The sequence below is a fragment of the Sceloporus undulatus genome, chromosome 5 (assembly GCF_019175285.1).
Source record: "Sceloporus undulatus isolate JIND9_A2432 ecotype Alabama chromosome 5, SceUnd_v1.1, whole genome shotgun sequence".
Classification (NCBI taxonomy): Eukaryota; Metazoa; Chordata; class Lepidosauria; order Squamata; family Phrynosomatidae; genus Sceloporus; species Sceloporus undulatus.
The window spans coordinates 57088270-57109397 of record NC_056526.1 but is presented as its reverse complement, the minus strand read 5'-3'; the positions used below and the strand labels follow the sequence as shown (position 1 = coordinate 57109397).

The 21128-nt window shown below is 38.7% G+C and overlaps 1 protein-coding gene across 2 annotated transcripts in view; it reads right to left on the bottom strand.

The window, feature by feature from the left end:
* CPM (carboxypeptidase M) overlaps positions 1-21128 on the bottom strand; it is a 40872-nt gene that overhangs the window by 6180 nt on the left and 13564 nt on the right. For both annotated transcript variants that reach the window (XM_042467623.1, XM_042467622.1), the window contains exons 3-7: positions 18589-18686; positions 7983-8155; positions 5906-6090; positions 4801-4971; positions 2249-2401 (exon numbers count right to left, since the gene is read on the bottom strand). In XM_042467623.1, the coding sequence (XP_042323557.1) occupies positions 2249-2401; positions 4801-4971; positions 5906-6090; positions 7983-8155; positions 18589-18686 (780 nt within the window). The remainder of the gene's footprint in view (positions 1-2248; positions 2402-4800; positions 4972-5905; positions 6091-7982; positions 8156-18588; positions 18687-21128) is intronic.

Genomic DNA, 21128 nt, shown 5'->3' with positions numbered 1-21128 from the left:
GGCTGAGATTCTGAATCAGGAGACATAAAGTTCCTCAAAGGTGGAACTATGACACACCTCCCCCTCACACACCTCAAACTCACCTTTCAGACGCTGCAGATTCCCTAGCAAAGCCACTTAGTGGTTGTTGGAGAGGAAGGATGGAGCAGTGTCCAGCTATGTTCCTACAGCTGGATGCTGTGACAGACATCCTCTGGAACCTCTCAGGAGGTCCTCAAAAGTCCTGGAGGATGATGTCATTGCTGTACATCCAGACAGAGAAACACAGCTGGATACTTCTTTGTCTGCTCTTAGCTTACAGTTGTAAACTGCTTAGACACTGTTCATCCAGTATGAAGTGGTATACAAATGAAGCTGTTTGTTTTTTGCTCTTTATTGGCCAATAAACTGGGATTTGGGAGCAGCTTAAAATGTGGGTTGAAGGGGAGTTGGTTTGTTGCATTATCAGTAAAGAATACTGACCTTCCTCTGAGGCTGACAGAGTTTGACTTGTCCAAGGCCACTCAGTGGGTTTCCATGGCCAAGAGGGAGCTGAACCAGAGTCGTAGTCCAATGCTCAAACCAGTACACAGCACTGGCTCCCTTGCCATCCAATACTGTACTGTACTTAGTTTTAAATCAATTAGGGAACTTATTTTTATGGGAGTAGGAGGGAGTGAAGGAGTCCACTTCCAAACAAGGAAATTGGCAGAGGAGTTTATCACGGGGAACAACTGGAAGTATAAACGGTGATAAACCTGTGATAATCCGGCAACTGTGCTATTAGTTTTCACATGACGTCATGTTGAAAGTGATATCCCATGAATAACCCATTATTATTGTGGAATTGCGCAAATGGTTTTCACACAACACTGAGGTGAAACATGATTAAAGTGCCATTAACCCCATGAATAACCCGGCAGGAAACAGCAGCACATCATTCACAAGATTTTCCTGTGAATGACCTTTTGCTGGTTATTCCTTGGTTATTCCCTGGTTATTCACAGGATAATGGCTCTTGTGTTAATCTCATTTTAATCACTTTTTAATGCCGATTGCACGATTTTCTCACGTTAATCACTGTGTAAAGTCCCAATTTCCCCCAGTGTGACAAACTCCAGAGTTTATATGCCATGATGACTGTATCACTGTTTTTAAGTTCTGCCCTTTACAAGCCATAGGAGGGCAGTGTTGTTTTATAGCAATACACTGTTCTTATCAATGGGGCCAATATAAGAGAAGAACTACAATGGAGTAGTAACATCATCTTAAGACAGAGTGGTTGGTGTCACAGAACAGTTGGGTGTATTGTAATATTGATTTTACTGGAAAAGGAGCTAAAAAGGCCTCATCAAGAGCCAAACTAGATAGAGGAGTGGCAATGTTTTATTAGATGAAAATCAGCTACTGGGAAAAGGGCAGGAAGTGGAGAAGTTACTTTTGTGATACAACCCTCTGAATCCCCCACCTGCAGGACCACTGACCATGCTAGCTGCAGGATTCTTGAACTTTTAGTCCTTGCAAAAGGGAATTTTTCAAGTTTTGATAGAAATCAACACTTTCCATTTTACACTCCCTTCCTCTGTTCCTAACTACATGTCCTTGTTGCTGCATTTCATTAATGAAATGAAAAATTACACCCAAGAATATGCTTACACATTATGATCTAATGACTTTTCACGCAAAGCATTTAGCAGAGCCATTTTAAAGATAATCCCCCAACCTTAAGAACATAAGATCCATGTTAGAGAAAGCTAAGGACCATACCAGTCTAACATTATTCTTCCACTGTGGTCAACTGGTTGTTTGTCAGAAGACCACCAGCAGTGCATGAATACAGCTGCATCTTCCAACTTATTTTCCCCAGGAATTGATAGATAGGGACATTCTGACTCTGATACTAGAGATGATATATAGCCATGCCTCGCTCAGTGTTAGGGAATTCTGGGAACTGTAGCTTGTTGTGGCACCAGAACTCTCTAACAGAAGGCTAAATGTCTCACAAAACTACAGTTCCCAGAATCCCCTAGCATTAAGCCAGGAATTGGATTATTTCTGCCGTGTCTTTTGTCCATAGAGGTAAAAGGAGTGGATCTATTTTAGTCAGGATTAACTATAAATTTTATGCCAGTGTATAGCAGAGAGAAATTTCATGTAGAAGCAACATTATCAGAGAAGTTCTCTTAACTGCCCTTTCAGCAATTTTTACCACAAGATTTAAATGAGAATACGATGAACAGTAAAGATACATTCAGCTGATGCAACTTACCAAGATGAACTTGCTTAATGTATTCAATCAAAGCAACTTTATTGTCATTCCAGAAAGATGGGAGATCATTCTCTGGTGGATACTGACAACATGATACTTCTAATGTAATTTCGAAGCACTGACCCCAGATATAGTTATAATCCTGCATCCCACCTAAATAAAATGTGTAAATGCATAGTTAAAATCTGACTAAGAAAGAAATATACATGTTGATGCTTTTTAAAAAACATGCTGGTTGGGGGATTCAGGGAGTTGTAGACCAAAACATGGGTATTTCCAAGCTCTGTTTTAATATGAACAGCAAACAGAAATAACTGGAATCCTGTTGATGACATATTTTGGTGAAACCTTCCATTAAAGTAGTGTATGTTCTTTCCTGGTTACTGGGAAAGAGGTATCCAAATTACTTCCTTGTGCAATGAGCCTTCCTAGAGTAGGCAGGAAGAAGACATCTCCCTTCACATTTCTAGCCATTTGTTAGAAGAAGGCTGAAAAAGATAAATGGGTGATTTTTCCCCCTGGAAGATTAGCAGCCAGCCACAATATATGACTCTTTTTTGTTAAGTGATATGGTTACATTCAACCTAAAAATAATTCTACACACTCCGCTTCTCTCCTTATTGTAAAGTATAGCTGTGTAAGTGAGAATTTAAGCTTACATTTGCTTTGCCTCACAACAGCTGAACACCCTGGGGGAGGGAAAATGTAACCAAAAGGTGGAGTGTACCAACAGGATTCCAGCTCTTCTTTGTAAGAAAAATTGTGCCTCTATACACCTCCAGAAAGTATCATCCTCCAAGTTTTTGACATGTCTAATGCCAAGTCATGGATGGTGGAATCCGTCTATGAAGAATCCATTTTGCTACTGCTGTAGCAGCAGCGCTGGGTTCAGCAGGAAGGGCCGGGGGGAGGAAAAGGGTGCTCTTCTTGGGAATTTAATGCAGCCCTCTGTCCTCCTGAGGTTGCCCATCCCTGTTTTAGATTAAAATTAACATTTCATTTGAAACAAGATTAGAAGCTGTGGTGATGGAAAATGTGTTGGTCATTAAAAAAAAGACAGTGCCGCTATTTTCTGGCAGCAAGTGCTGGAAAAGATTACCCAACTGCATGAGGAAGCTGGAAAATGAGAAAAACTGAGGTGAGATTGGGGAGCAGCAGAGAAGGGGAATGTGAACTACAGTAGGGACACATGCAGACCTTGCACAGATTTGCCTTGCAAGGGACCGACTAGTCAGAAGACTGCTACAGCAAGTGAATAGGAGATTTAGCGTCAGCCCATGCCATGAAGTGGTGGGCTTGTGAGTGGCTGCACAGTCTGCGTCAACAGCACCTGGGCAACCTCTACATCACAGGACTGGGTAAAACTAACTGGTCCCATGTAAACAAGAGAAATGTCATTCTTTTCCCTCCATTTCTACCTGACTTCATCCTGCTTAGCATCTCACAGTACAAAACTAAACAGTGTACAAAACTAATCTTACTCTTTTATAATAAAACAGCACAGTTGAGCATGTAGTGTGGAACAGAATGACTGTGCAATCTAGCCAAAGCAAGTTTTCATTTGACCTAGTAAAATCCAAAACAAGTAGAAACCAATTCAAGCTAATGCACCAATAAGTCACAATCCCCTGAAGCACCCCTTAGTTAATACTGTTTGCCAAATTTTAATGGGGTATGTTCATTATTTTTTCAAAACCAGAAGCAATGTTTGCCTGGGAGTCAATGTGTTGGCTGGACCTTTGAAATGCAAATGAATTTGTCACTTAGCACTCTGCGTAACTCACCTTCTTCAACCCCATAACCACCACCACCCCACCACAAACCACCCTAGGGGAAGGAGACTTCAGGGGTGCTTCATGACTTGGCTTTTATCATATAATTGCCCTGTTTCATTCACTCAGATTTATGGGGTCCTAGGAACTTTGCCTTCTGTGGTTTCCCACTGTTTTCCTTGATCTTATTGCATCTGTTAAAGATTGAAAACCAGAATAGTTGCACAATGCAATTTTAATTATAGTACCAGGCTGTCTCCATTTGAATGCTCCTCAGGGCTACGGAGTCTGTATATGAGATTCATCAGCTAGAATGTGGTGGATAAATTTAGACCTGAAGCACCATTTGAGCAGTGACTGAGTAATAATAAGGATTTTTCCCCTGTGGCAGAACTGTGCCAAACTCCTAATCCTTTCGCACATAAATCCATTGTGGACTACCTCAAACTGTCTTCATTTCAACAATCTATTATGGGAAAAACAAGTGTTGTTGTTGTCAGTGATTGTTCTTAATGTTAAATAACTGGATACTACAAGTAATCAGATAACTATGAATAGATCCTAAACCACAGCTTGCCCACCCAAGCCTAAGAGGAGTGATTCTTAAACTGGGGTTTTCAGATGTTGTTGTATGACTCCCAGAAGCCCCAGCAAGGTATGCTAGTAGCCAAGACGTCTAGGAACTGTAGTCCAACAACCTCTGAGGAGGAACCAGGTTAGGAAACAACTGTTTTAGAACACACACATACAAAGCTGCTGAGAAAGAGAGGAAAGTCTTACCTATCAGCCTGTACCAAGCATATCCATTTGTAATGCCATGTGGAAAGTTGTCTCCACTGAGACATGGATACCCTTGATGCATTGTAGCATGGTTGCTTGCATATGTTTTTGCAAGGTGCACAAAAACATCATCATCCAGAGTTTTACTAATGCCTTGCGAAGTAATTGTAACTATAGGAGAGAAAGTGATCACATTAAAATCCAATTAGCATGTGTGCAGGACTTCACATCCATATTACAACTCATGAATACAATTCACTTTATAGAAATTCGGGATACCTCTAGAAGTCCCTCCCAATGCAAAGGAGTGTTAGACTGTAGTCCTGTGTTGTTGTTTTTTTTGGTTTTGTTGTGCTAAATTACATGTCATTTTATCTGATAGCTTCTCCATTAGCTATTGCCCCCAGATTCTTTTCCACCAATTATCTAGGGACACAAGTGCTATCTTCCAAGCTTTGGCCACTTCAAGTCGAGCTGCCATCAAGAGAAAGGTAATCAGCATTCTGTATCTTAAATGTTTACTACCCATAGTATAGATTGAAAGTAACAAGAGAGCTGGGCAGAAGTTGATTTTTTGCTTAGTAATTAAAGAAATCTGATTGAGCACTTCATGTCAAAAGGAATTAGTTTTGGGGCAGTTGATCCACATATGGTTATATTCCCCTGGAACTGGGCATCCCTGCCAGCATAAGGGCGACATGGATTTTACCATCCATGATAATCTAATAGGGGTCATATATCATTTGTGAACCACTTAAAAAAATTCTGTCTGGTCAAGGCGGATCTTGCCTTCAGTGGGAGAGATGACCAGATAGAAGCCCATTCCGATTTGGGTATTGACATATTCAAATTGCCTTTCCAGCTTATTTTAGAACTAGATACTCCTGGCTTTAACTGAGAGAGATAAAGAGTTGTTGAAGCCCTATGACTGACACTGGAGATGTTGATGAGATTTCTAGTCCAAAACACCTGAAGGACACCTGGTTGTGGGGAAGGTACTTCATGTAATAAAATAGGATTTATTTTAACATGCATTTGATGTAATATCAGCTGGGAGTCACCAAGATATCTAGTGCTCCAAAATCAAACAGAAGCTTAAACTTACCTGAATCACCATTATCAAATGGATAACTTGCTACCAGTGAACCACCATGCAGATTAGCAGAGAGGACAAACATCTCATTTTTTATCCAGTTCATCACTGCTCGAGTCTCTGGCTGGATGGTGGCATTATTCCTATCGAAGACATCAGGAAAGTTCCTATTCAGGTCTTCCATATTAGCATTGTACCTTAGCAGGATAAAATGAATATTATTTAGGCTCCAGTATGAAACATACCTTCAAATGTTAGATTGTATTCTGACCATCTAGGGACAAGTGCATCTTCTAGTATCGTCCCATCATATTATTCTAAAGCAGTTTGAGCTGTCTATGGTGTTCCTTGTTTTCCAAGTGCAAGAGGTGCTTTAAATACAGGGTTTATAATATGGTGCTGCCTACAGAGAGAGAAAAAACCAGACCTAATATATAGAACAGAATGCATCCCCAGCCACAGAACATATCAAACTGTGTTGCACAAATGTGAAAATCTTAACCTATCGTAGGGTGATGTTCCTGTCATAATGAGCATACTGCCTCTAACTCACATTTTGGGTCATTCCAGAGGTTAGAATTCTGTTACCAACCAAAAGTCTCCCCAAACCAGGGTGACTTGATGTCCTCCTTTTCCAGGACAGGTCCTACATTTCAACTGTCTGTCCACAAAAATAAAATAAAATAAAATAAATCAGAATACCCTCCATTTTCAGCAAGACTAAGAAGAATTCTGTTAATAGTTTTAGCGTTTATTTTGGAATGTCCTCCATTTTTCTTGAATGTTCTACATTTTGCAGGGCCTTGTCCTCCTTTGTGGTTATGACATCTGTCCCCTCCTTTACCTACACACACAATCATTTTCTGCCTGGTGGAGAATGTATGGAGTGACAGAGAAGTGTTTAGCTATTTTCCTATAGGTGGACAATGACAGGTGTTCTCTGGGACCTCCTGGGGGGGTTCTTCTGAAGTTCCCGAAGATGACAAAATTACTGTGCATCCAGCTATAAGAGAACAGCAGGACACTTCTCTACTGCTCCTTTGGCATTACACTAGACACAAAATGGAATGGGAGGGGGGCTGAAGAAGATAAAAGGGCAAGGTTTGGGGGAGTGCTGAATGGGATCAGTATCATAATTATGTATGTGCGATTCCCATCTCCCAATCCAGGATCTTGACTCTTATTCAGGGAGATGCTTACAGTGACCCAGAGAAATTTCACTGTAAATAGCAAACTAAACAAAATACACAGTATTTTATTGCAGAGAATATGCAGGGGTAGCTGTGTTGGCCTTTTAGCAAATTCAAACAAAAAATCCACCAAACAGTGATACCTTTCTTGGCCAACTGAAATGCACAATATACTTGTTGCAAGCTTTCAAAGCTCCACTGGAAAAATAAATGCAGCCATCTTACTGACATCTCCAATTTTTCTCCTGTTCGGTTTGTAACATCTTGTCTGATGAGGAAGCCAGTGGAGCTTGAAAGCTTGCAACAAGTACATGGTCATTTCGGTTGGCTGCCAAGAGAAAGGCAAAGGAAGTGATGGCAAAATGAAGGTGGCACATAATAACTAGCAATGTATAGATGCTTATGAAGTCAGCTAATGTCTGTGGCAGACTGGCCCCCAGAGGTACACACATTGAAAAAGACATGCCCCTAATAAATCAAGTCTCACGTGGCATTTTCAAAATGTAAAATCAAACTTGCCCTTACTGCTCCCAGCAAGCATAAGAGCTATTCTTGGTGAAGCGTGAACAACCGCATCATACTTTTGGGGTACTAGATTTTTTCACAAATGTTTCTCTCCTGTAGAATCCTCTTTCACTTGTTTGTGTCCATATTTGCTCAGTTCTCCTGTTTCTTAGCCTTGCCATCTCTGCTACCTCTATCTAGAGATAGAATGTATTCTCACATTTAAGAAGGTATTCTCACTATCTACTGATCCCAAAGAACCTTAGCTGGAAGGACCCTGAATCAATGCCCTCTATGGTTTGAGCTTCTGGCAGGCAAAAAGAAAAGGTGAAAAACCAAAAACGTAGGCATTAGGAGTAGTGGAAAGCAGTGCTTAAGATACATATCCTTCATACCTGCCATATGGGGGGAAACAGGCAAGCACTATTGCTGCTTCAAATCCATCAGGGTTCATTGAAGGTAGGATGTGTATCCTGGTGCTGTCAATGAGTTTTGTAATTACTGGATCATGCTGGTCACTTGTCACCAAAAACTCTATCAAATGGAGCAGCAGCTCACGTCCAACTGCCTGTGTTAAGAAGCATAAGAGAAGATGTTTTTAAATGCAGCTGACAATACGAAGCAGCACATATCTGAACTGAACTGAGAATAAAGGTTTATATAAGAGGCAGACCTAACACAAAGCATCATGTGCTTAAATACATCAATGAAATATGTCAACATTGCTTGTTTTATTTTTCCAGACATTTAAACAGACAGGAAAAATATGACAATACAAAAATATGTGCTAGGATTTGAGTTCTTCAGATCTCTTCATTCAACAAGATTTTTTTTAAAAAAAAAGACAGTCTGAGAAAGAGAAAGAGGCAATAGATTCAACCATTAACTCTTAATGTTGTGTTGCAATATAATGAAAGGGAAGGGTCAGATTGGGCTAAAGAGGTGATGTGGTGACGTTAGGTTCCACCCAGAGTAGCCACTAACTTTGCCACTTTTACAAAACTCCGAGTTAGAGGTTGGTAGCATAAACTTTCATAGACATAAGTCTACTTCTGTTGTAAACCCCACTTGGATTCCCAGTGATTGGTATATAAATAAATCCTATTATTAAATCCTATATTATTATTATTATTATTATTATTATTACTTCATCTAATACATCAACGTTAAGTCTATGAAAGCTTATGCTACCAACTTCTTTCTCTCAGGGGCTCAACATTTCTAGCAAAACACAACATTGTTTTCTCCACTGTAGGATGGCTACACTGACCTTTAACGAAATTGGATACATGTTATCACTGCAAAATTGGACATCACAGTTGTGAGGGAGATTCTCTAAGAACTGGGAAGGATGTGTGTGTATATGAGTGGGGAGTGTAGACGTATATATGAATGGGTAATGAATCTATGAGTGTCTCTGTGAATAGAAACTGAATGTATATCTATGCAAAATTAAATGTTAATCTAGCTTTGCATTAGAGAACTTTCCTAACTAGATTCTAATGGAGTGATGGAGAAACTTTGCTGATCCAGATATTTTGGCCTACAACTCCTGCCCATTAAGGCCAATAGTAAGGGATCACGGGAGCTGTAGGCCAAAATCTGGAGAGACATATGTGCCCCATCTCTTTCCTAACATTGGAATATCTAGGATTGATATTAACAATGTTTTCATCTGTAGATGGTTCCAAAAAGATGGTAAAATTCTCTTTATGCACAGGACAATAAAACACCTAACCTACTAATACTAATAGGATAGATACATGCTGTGAGGAAACTGAAAGCTAGCAAATGATCATCCGGATTTTACCCAAATCTGTCAACACAAAACAGAAATCAGATAGAAAGGAAATTTGATAGAAAGAAAGGCCAAAAACATACAAACCAGCATTTTAACTATATTTGCTCAGTGTCTCATTTGGTTTACTTTAGGATACAGTAAAAAATGTTCTCTAGATGCTGTGTTTTCCCTACTCTTTCTTTACTTGATAACTGAGCTGTGGTGTGGATGTTGTTAAAGATGGAAGCCAATAACATGAGGAAAGCAGGCTGTGAACAGTGTCACAAGATTGCATATAGGTCAATACGTTTACTTCTATTTTAATTTTTCAGTAGGATTTGCCATGTCATAATGTGATCTTGTGAAAATAGTTTCTTGGGATGAAAACTAGTATCAAGGTAACCTACCTACTCTGAGAGATTATCATTGTTTTACATTAGCCTTTCTCAATATGGTGGTCTTCAGACATTTTGAAGTACAACTGCTGGTTGGACAAAGTGAGTTTGTAAGTCCAACAAATACTGTGGGTTACACAATCTGAGCACATTTTCATTTTCTGTTTCTGTTTTCTCCTGCACCTTACTTTTTTGGTACAATGGAGTCTTCAATACTTTCCCTATAATAATAATAGTAAATATTTAATGTCTAAGCAAAGTTCTAAATTCCAGACTTGGCTTTTGACCCTTAAATATGAAATTATTACTCTTTGCATAACAACATTTACTAGAAGTCAACAGCTCTTCTACAACATCCAAGTATGGTGAACATAACAAAAGTTATTAATGAGGAAGAGCACAAAAGTTAGGACAGGCTGCAGCAGTTTGCTTTAACCTAAATCTATAGGGAAGGGCAAGATTCTGTCCCCTAGTCTTCTCTCCCTCCTACTTAGTTAACTGAGTGCAAACTACTTTTGCATTTAAAACTGAGTTTGCAGCAGCTGAGCAGACATTGAGAAAGGAGAGGAGGAGAGATAAACCAGGACATTTTAAATCAAGTCAGAGATGGTATTTTATCATTTTAAAAATTATGTGAGCACCAAAATCACAATAAAATGCACAGGCCCTTGACTGCAGGTGTCACTGTCTAAAAAAAGATGAGATAAAAGGGAAAAGGAACTTGGGGGAGAGGAGTAACTTTGCACTTGCTAAGTAAGACTGAAGGGTTACATTAAAACCTACACATTTAACCTTGATTTTTGAAGAATGGTAAGAAAAGATTGGAAGCATTCAAGGAAGTACTGTAGTAGTGTTATTTTCATAGAATGAAGGGAGGGAGTAGTAAAAAAAAAGATATGTGGCAGCAGCTTGAAGACTAACTTTTTAATTTTTTATTTTTGTAAAAGTTTTCATGGATATAAATTCACTTCTTCAGATGCACTACCAAGTGGTATTACACCTGAGGCCTTACTACCATTCAGTACTGCTTCTGAAGAAGTGAGCTTATATCCACGAAAGCTCATGCAAAAATTAAAAAAAATGGTTAGTTTAAAAGATTGGAAGGACTCAGAATCTGTCTCTTCCATTTCTATAATTCATCATGAAGGAAACACAAGATAATACACATAAGATCTTAAAGGAGGACAAAGACGTTTATTTATAAATAGTCCCCCTGGGCAGGGTAAGCTCAGAGGGCTGGATACAATTAAAACTGTACAATAAAAACAACATATAATAAGAATAACAGTAACTAGCAATTAAACCAGCCTGTAACACAGAACAGCAATTAAAATAACTTTTCAACATGCTGAAATGCCTGGGCAGGCAATAAGGGATGAGCCTCACCCACAAAGGCCAGTGAAGAAAAGAGAAAGCACAGAAATAAAGAACTATACAACGGAGTGGAAATTAACTAAGAAGATTGGCGTTTGATGAATAGTGAGAGAAAGACCAAGAAAAACAGGGAGAAGGCAACAAAGTAAGATGGGACAAAACCATAAAAGGGACTTACAAATCACAAGTTGGTTAAACTTAATATAGCATAATGGAGCAACAAGTGAAAAACAAACACAGACAAATGCAACATGATCAAAGTGAAGGAGGAGAGACAACGTACACCCACTGAATCAGTGAGATTTTAATAAGGCCAGGATCCCCAAATTTCCATTGGTTTAATTAGTCCACTCTAGCCAGGATTAACAGTTGATGTCAGCCTGAAACTGGGAACTGCACAGCCCCCCAGATCTTTTGGGACTGTAGCTCTCATCAGTCCTAGCCAGCACAGCTAATATTGAAAGATGTTGAAAGCTGCTATTCAGCAGCCTCTGAAGGGCCACTCAGTTCCTAACTCTGATTTAGCCCTATCAGTTCTGTCTTCTGCATACTTGACATAATCTGACACTGAAGCAAATGCAATTCTCATATTGGAAATATCGGCGGCGGCGGGGGGAGAAAATGGGGGGAAACACACACAAGAGGCAGAAGTTGGCATCTTCACTATTATCACTCCACATGGCATACTGTTCATCAGCTCAAGATAATGTCTAAAATGCTATCTACTAAGCCTTGGGGAAAAGATGGCTTCAGCTACCAGCCCTGCAGTGTAGCAGACTCAGTATGCAAAATGGTTTGAACTGCTGTGGGGTAACAGAAAACAGCTTTTCTTTCTGGGAAGTGGAATGTCTGGACATTACGAACCCTTGGCTCTTTCTATCCCTCATTTCTTAACAGGGAATCCATAGTTTCCTGAGAAGGAAAGTTCTGGAGAAGCCTGTTTATTCTCATTAGAAGGAGGCTAACTTCATTTTTTTTCTCTCCTTCCTTTTTGATATTTCCAGTTGTAACAGAAATAAGGTTAGCTTGGAACCGGAAGCCAGGAATACCCACCATTCCTTCCAGTTTGACCATAGGCGCATCCTATGGGTCTAATTTGATTTACTTAAGAATAGATTGTTGGTATCACACCAGAAGGACTGGCCCTACCATTAGGCAGAGTAAGACAGTTACCAATGTGGTAGTTATTTAATTGATTATAGCCTCAGTTTTATTACCAGGCAATAAGAGAGATTTTTCTTGGCTATTCAACCACAAGTGCCAAAATCGCTTTAGCTATTATGCACCTTGATGAGGAGTGAGGAAAATGCAGCATTTAGTGCTCTACTTCAAGTAGCAAAATGCCATGGACCAGCTCTGAACATAAATAGTAAAATAAAACTGGAATTCTATGGGGGGGATTATTTTAAGCCATCACCATGATCTGTGTCTTAGGGCTGAGGCTGACACTTCTCAAATGGTTTGTGATTGAATGCTTTCCTTAAAAACAGTCAAATGCAGTTGTGTAAAAGCTGTGCTCATATTGGTACTATCAAATTGCAGCTCTAAAGAATGCTTCTTTATCAACACTAGCTTGCCTTTCAGCAATGAGTTGGCACAATGCTTTGGTCTTGCTACTTTCAAAGACGAGACGCACAGAGTATTGAGAGAATTTTTTGTTAACAGATGCTAGTTTTCTGGTTAGTGTACACAACTGAAGAGAGCTTGGAAGGGTTTTGTTGTTTTCTTAGCACAGGGCATGTTGCCTTGGTGTTTCTCGAAGTTTTAGTCCAAAAGGTAGTCTTTCCATGATGTGTAGCTGAGTATCCGATTTACATATTGGGCCTTCCTTTTTCAGAACTGAATAAAATGAAAAAGCCTTTCACAGGTTTACTGGAAAAGAAGATGGCTACAGCTCACAATTTGCTTCTTCACATAAAACTTGAATCTTCCAGTGCTTCCAGCCAGAAGACTCCTAGTACTACCAATGGAAAGGTATCATGCAATTATTCTATCTTCCTTCCTTCATTATATTTTTAATGATAAGGTAAGCAGCAGTGGGAAAATACGGTAAAGGAGCAAATTAATGAGTCCGTTATCTGAAACCCCTTATAAAAATGCACAAATATGGCAGGGCGATTCCAAAATACATGCTTCATCTACCAAAACTTTTTCATGGGCGGGCCACCTTAATTGACACAGTTTAATCCTATAGATTCCACCCTAATTGATACAGCTGTGGGATTCTGGGATTTTTAGTTTGGTGAGTTACTCTGGGATCTGTAAATACTTCCCTAAATTGCAAACCTTAGGATTCCCCAGGATCGAACCATGGCAGTTAAAGTGGAATTGCAGTGTTATAATTGTGACATATGAAAGGGGCCTAATACTAAGCATGTAGATAATTTTCTGAGTAACTATCCTTTTACCCTTGCTATTGTAGAGAAAGTTTTTAAACCGTACCAACATCCACCTTGTGTTAGGCATCTTTGTATTTGATATGAAATGTTTTCTGTTCTTTTCAATGGAGGAAGAACAGAATGTGCCAATTAATATGCAGGGAGATAGGTTCTTTTCCTAACACAAATGGAGGCTAATGCACACACTCCTTGCCTTCATTTTAGAGTTAAGTAGTTGTCGAGAGAGTGTAGTTGTTGTGTGCCTTCATGTCATTTCCAACTTATGGCGATCCTGAGGTGAACCTATCATGGGATTTTCCTGGCAAGATTTGTTCCGATGAGATTTGCCATTGGCTTTGGCTGAAGTCCAATTAGCTACATACAGGTAATGGAGTTCAGGTAAAAGAAGGACAAACCATGAGGAGTACAAAGCTGTTCTGTAGTAGACACTGAGAAAGCTCTGCATTGGTTTTAATCACTTACTGGATCATAGCCAAGATAACTAGAGGCTCAAACAAAGGAGGGATTTTAAAGGGCTCCTCATGATCATGATAAGGTAAGTAGTGCTGCATGATGGGGTGAGCTCCTATCACTAGTCCCAGTTTCTGCCAACCTAGCAGTTCAAAAGCATGCAAAGGCAAGTAGATAGATAGTACCACTTATCAGTGGGAAGTTAACAGCATTCGGTGCAGCCATGCTGGCCACATGACCGCCAGAGCAGTCCTTGGACAATGCTGACTCTTAGAAATGGAGATGAGCACCACTCCGTACAGTCGGTTTTGACTGGACTAACTTTACTTTTTGCATGATCATTTGAGTTGCATTTCTACACATACTTACCTGAGAGTAAATATCTTTAAATTTAGGAGGCTTATTTGTGAGTAGACATTTATTAGCCTGCCTTAATGATAGGTTTATCCCTTTTGCCATGCCAACACTTCAGTGTGTTCCCTGAAGACTTCTCAGCAATTGAATTAATTTCTCACACTGCAAAAGGTTTCCCATTCTTGACTTATTCCTCCTCTATAGCTTCTTCTCAGTGGTCATCTACTCCAATCTCCCTTCTTCTCCACTGCCTCAGTCCCTGCGAGTCCATTGTACAAGCAATATTACTATCTATTGTAAATCTGTGTAAAATATTCTCTCTGTTCTCCTAGCATTGTCTTTCACTGCTGCTACACTGCAAAATTAATGCAGTTTGACACTGCTTTAACTGTCATGGCTTCATCCTATAGAATCCTGGCCCCATAACTCTCTGGCAGAGAAGGCTAGATATCTCAGAAAGCCCCAAACCCCAGAATTCAATAGCACTGAATGGCATTTAAAGTGGTGTCAACCTGCATTAATTCTGCAATCTAGACACAGCCAACCTTTTTGTGTGTGAAATATACATCCCTTCTGCCAGCTGATTTGGGATGAAAGTTGAGAGTGAATTTAGGACAAAAAAACAAAATAATTTGTGTAACTGAAATGCTTAACTTCTAAATCTTGTCCTTTGTTTTCTATTTATTTTGACATCTTCCTATATACACATTGTAGTTTATAGTACAAATGGATGGATGCTATTATTATTTTTTTTGCATTTGTATGTAAAAATACCAGACTGTCAAACAATCTTTATCTCTGTGCCCAGATTATAAGTCTCACTCCCATTGTCCATGATTATTGTGGTAATTTGTAAGAAGTTTCCACCCCTGAAAGAATTGTGGATTTTTTATCTACAAGATTCATCTGCTGATTACATATGCAAATAAACAAATAATTATACAAATAGATCAAAGCAAAGACAAATTGAGAGTTATTGACAAAGACAAAACCATTAGTATAACTAAACATTTCCAAACATTGTAAAATAACTGTTGCTGACAAAGTCAATACGTGAGGCAACAGACAGCATGTAATTTTATCAATAATTCACATTTATAGTTAAGCACACTGTTGAGAAAAGGCTGGAATTAAATGTTAACATTTAAAAAGCCAGGTTACCATTTCATTAAAACAGTATGCACTCATCTCAGTTTCAAACAGTAACACTTTCCCTCATACACTGTGAAGCCCTAAAAGGGATGAGAACCTGTTCCGCTCCCTCTTAAGTGCCTTTGTATGTCCATTTAGAGAAAAAGCCTGCCAAGCCTCATATCACTTGCAAGCCACAAGAAACACCACAGAGATTAAACAGCAGAGTTAGTGTTAGGAGAGAACCCATGGATTAAAATAGTTCCTATGAACTGCCTTTTTACTGAGGTGCACTAGTGTAGGCAGGGATAATGGTGGTTGGGTAGGACTCTATTTTGTTCAGCACCAGTGATGACAGGCACACTAGGTATCAGGTGGCTGTTACACTCATGCAACTATAATTCAGACAACACTACTCTTTGGCAAACCTCTCACTTGACATCATCATCATCATCATCATCATCCTTTATTGTTGTTGTTGTTGTTTGCTATATTACTACTAATGTTGCTGCTATTGTGGCATTCCCTTAGCATATTTACTTATAGCAGGAATTGAGAACATGTAGCCTGTCTTGAGACTCCAAAAACTCTCATCAGTGAATGCTCAACGGTTCTCTTTCTATCTGTAACTCATGCCAATATCTGGAATAATGTTTTTGCTTGATATGAGGTATTATGCATGGACATACACAGATGCTAAAGGTCTCTCTCTCTCTCTCTCTCTCTCTCTCTCTATATATATATATATATATATATATATACTGTTTCATTAACTGTATCATTACAGCTAATGTTAAATTTGTTTAACTTTTATCTTCGTAACACATTTGTTAAACATAATTTTTTTTAAATGGGGGATGGAACCTGCAAATTAACTTTAGGTACAATGTATCTATGTACAAATGACACATAGGGAAATTCTTCCTAATTACCGAGAGACATTATTTGCGCACCCATGCAAACATGCGGAGCGTTTGCCTACTGGATTAAACGGAAGAATTTCCTACCTGCTAGACAGAAAAGATAATCTGTCCCTTCCCTCTAGGAAATTACAGAATTAGCTATTACCTGCACCCTAATCCAAAGGTCAGTTGATTAACTAACCATGCAGTAATTAACCACCCTGTATTTTTCTCTATCTAAGGAAAAACTAAGAGCTTTCTGCCTATAAAAATAAGAGACTTATATGATTCAACCTGTCAATTGAATTGACCAGCAATATCAATTGAGCTGATCAAGATCAATCAAATCGTTCAAACCAGATGGCTGATCTTGTCTGATTTCTCTATAATGATACACCAAAAAAGAGGAAAAAAATGATGTTTCTCTTTTTTGGTGTGTCATTTGTACATAGATGTACTGAGATTGTAAATCTACCTTCCTGTATCACTATAATAATAAAAAAAACACTTTAAAACAATTGCATTTCCATCTGCCACACATACTTATCAGCACAGCAGATTTTGTTCATTCCCACCAGAACAATCAATTCAAATGTAAGTATTTTCCCATTTCCCAGCAGTCTTACTTCAAGAGGAGAAAAACTAAGAGCCACTTTCTCTTAAAAAAAAGGAAAGAAACATCATAAAATGCCTTTCTAACCCTCTGAAACAATAGGATTTTCCTATTCTTGCTAACTAAGAATTGCAACATCTTTAATGTATCAACTAGATAACATGTAAAATTTCCCAAAAAACTAAATGCAAAATTTCCCATATGGTATATATAAGAACCAAACACAAATTATAAACCTTGAGTGATGTAGGAAGAAATTTGATAACAATACATTTGATAAAAGGGATACTGTACATTTGTTACAACACTTGTGTGTGATTAAAGAAGAGCTGAACTGACTGCCTAGAGTAAGAATTATACTATGGTTCCTTGATCCTTTCCGAGATAAGTTACTTCTTTTTTAAAAATAATCAACATTAACCTTATATTTACATAATAGTACAAAAATAGTCAAGTTAAATACAGTTCTAGAAGGCAATAATCCAGAAAAACAAGAACATAATGCAAACCAATGCCGAGTTACTTCTAATATCCCAAACCGTTTGTGGCTAGAAAGATAAACCATGTGCAAAGCTAAACCGTACTCAATTTATTCCAGAATGCACAGTAACTGTGGACCCTTTGAACTATACAGTTACAGCACCATAATTACATTTTAACTGCCTGGGCTCCATCCTAGGGAATGCAATGATTTGACGTTTGGGAGATACTGGAGCTCTCTGGCTGAGATTATAAATACCTGTTCCATAAACTGCAAATGCCAAGATTCAACAGGACATAATCATGGCATTTAAAGTGGAGTGATAGTGCTGTGATTGTTTAGTGTGGAAAGGCACTTTGGCATCATATCCTTGAGCAGGAGTGAAAAACCTCTGGCCCTCCAGATGCTTTACCATGGGTCATACTGGACTGGGCTGATAAGAGCTGAAGTCCAAAAAACCTGAAAGGCCAAAAGTTCCTCAGAGCAACCCTTGGAGCGCACACACGCATACACAAAATGTTCCTAGCACCAATTTTCCAGATAATTCACTATAGTATTTCTTTCATGTCTTATCAGTCTGAAAATACTTCCTGATAAATATTATGTTTACCCAATGATGCGGATAATGCACTTAAAATAATTCTGCTAAGTTTGCTAGACTGTAGACTCATTGTGATAGAGGAGGAAAGTCAGGATTTCTCACCCAAACACTAACAGGATAATCCTATACATCTTTACTCAGAGATAAATCCCAATTTCAACAAGGCTTACCTCTAGGTGAGTACAAACACTTATTATGAAGAAAGCCTCATTCAGCAGAGCACTTTAAAAACAGCTCCTCTCAATGTTAAATGTGTACTTTGATCATAATTTAATGTAGCACACACCTCTCCTCTGACACTATGATTCTTCCATATTACCAAAAATTACAATAGCTCTTTTAGGGATAATTAATTTCTATTTATTAGAGTCAGACAGTCCTTCTCACAACTACTACCACTTCTTCTACATCTTTAAAAAAATCTTTCAAATGTCCCCTGTGTGCATGAGCTGGGCTGCTTCCAAGGTACCTGGTAAACAACATTGTAAAGGAAACTGCAACAGTTGAAGTTGTACACGTACCTCATCCCCATGCATATTAGCAACATACTTGAACTCTGGTATGCCAATCTTATGTTGGGTTGGAAACCTTCCCAGAGCAAGAACCCACAGGTCTCTACCTTTAAGTGGAAAAGAAATTTTTTATATATACAGTGATAAAATAATGCAAAGAAAAACAACGGACAAACTTCTTTTGCTTTTAATTGATTGTCCTCAACTTCTTCCCCAATCCCTTTTCCTAAAATAGCAATATTATTCTGCAGTGGGTCCTTGGTATCTGCTGAGGTTTTGTTCCAGGACCCCCATGCATACCAAAATCTGTGGATGCTCAAGTCCCATGAAATACAATGGCAGAGTGAAATGGTATCCTTTCTATAAAATGGCAAAATCAAGATTTGCTTTTTGGAATGTATATATTTTTAAAATATTTTCAAGCTGTGAATGGTTGAATCCATGGATACAGAGGGTCGACTATACAGACTGTAAAGGATCTGCTTTCCACCCACTACTGCTGCACACCATATCAAAGTCTCAATGAAATCAGGAAATGGCCATGCAGACTGGAGGATTCTGAGAGTTGTAGTTACCCCCCCCCCCAAAAAAAAAAGTTTTTGGAGCTCTAGTTAAAACTCAGGGTCATTAAGCACAGGATTGCAACCCCCAAATTCTTTTTTAGTTTAGCTTTAAAAAATAAATCCTTAAACAATATAGAGCAAAAATAGTTTACCAAGTTTCAAAACATAAGTCAGATTCTAGGAGCTAAAGCATTTTATTTATGAAAACAAGGCTGTTAAAATGCATCAACAGGAAATGTGCTGCAAAAGGAAGAGACAAAAATAACAAAAGTAAAACAAGCAGGCTCTCAGTAAAACAGATGTATGCATGGTATGGTACAAAAACAAGCTTTCTTAACAAGCCAAACATGAAATAAAAGGCTGGTCATACATTTGGAGACGTTAGAAATAACTGCAAAACTAAATGTGACTAAAGGGACACTGGTGTACAGTATATATATTTAAAAACAACTTAATGGTTTATTTTAAGACATTTTGGTGCCTGGGGTAGAAAATCCAAGGGGAAATCCACCCACTAATTAAAAAGGGGACACAAACCACTGGAAAGTTCTCTGCCTCACTGAAATGAAGGGAAGCTCTCTATTCACTACAATGGTACTTGTGCAGTAGATTATACCCCAGTCATAGCCTAGAAAAGTTACATTTTGGATGACAACCCCAGAACATCTCAGACAGCACAGTCACTGGCCATGCTTGCTAGACAGTCTGAGAGCTGTAAACAAAATGAACAAACAACCCCTTTTCCAAACTCTGTTCTGAGTCCCATTCTACTACCCAAAGTTCACCATTTGAAGCAGCTGCCATATCTGATCCTCACTGCTGCTGCTGCTTGAAGTTTACATAAGGCTTATTAGAAATGAAACAAAAGATTCAGTGGCCATTGTCCAGTGAAAGCAACTTGACACACACAATGATACAGGTTCTTTCCCATAATTATGAAGAGAGACTGGGAAATTGCTTTTCAGAATTAATCCATTATCATGACCGTGTTTAATGAGAAATTAGCTGCTGCTACTCATAGTGGCAAAAGTTGGTAATTTACTATGTTGTTTTTACACTGCCCATTTCTTTTCCATTACTTTCTGTTACCTTTTTGAGGTGGGGAATGCAAGAATGGCAACAAAAGCAATAGCCCTTTCCCATTTTTGTTCTGCAGAAACTAATATTCAGTGGCATACTGCCTCTGAATCTGGAGGAGGTTTGCATATAGCCAATCTTTTCTAATTTCCTAATAACATCTTGACTAATCGCAATGGGTGGATCTGTCTTCCATTGATTTTTTAATCCCCTAGTGGCTATCACCAAATCCTCTAGCTGCATATTCCATCAATTTGTGTTGCATTCAAGTTTACCTCTCCCTTCCTACTCTCAACCCTGCTGCTGCACTACTTTCAAAGCACAATGGCAGTAAGGAGGATACAATTTTCAGTAATATATTTATGTGGAACTCTGATCTGGACTAAGAGCATCTTCTGAATTAGTGTCTCGTAGCTACTTTCTCTTTGAAATGTAATGTCCTTTTATTCTAGAAGTGAATAACCTGATGTATAGCTTATACTTTGACCTATTTCACAGTTTATGATATACAGCACAGGCTCTTGTCCAACACACAGTCACTTGAGAGTCAGATTCCCCCCTCACCCATGGATTGGGACTTAATTTTCAATAAACATGCACAGGAGTCCAAGTTTGGAAAAATTATATTTTGGGGCCACCCTCCCCATGTAGATGAAAAAAATAACTTTCCAAGTTCTGAGAGTATTACAGTGTAGGTAACTGATGGAAGAGGAAGCCAAATCATTTATCTGAATAATTTTAAGCTTATCCGTTCTACCACTTATGTGCACCTACTGTTTTGTGGTTCTAAAACATGCTTGAGCACAGCATTGTTTAGTCCCCCCCCCCTTACCATTCTTAAACAATCACATACAGTCTGGGTAAGGGCGAAACCTCTGAAACATTATGTTGTTTTAAGTATAAGAATAA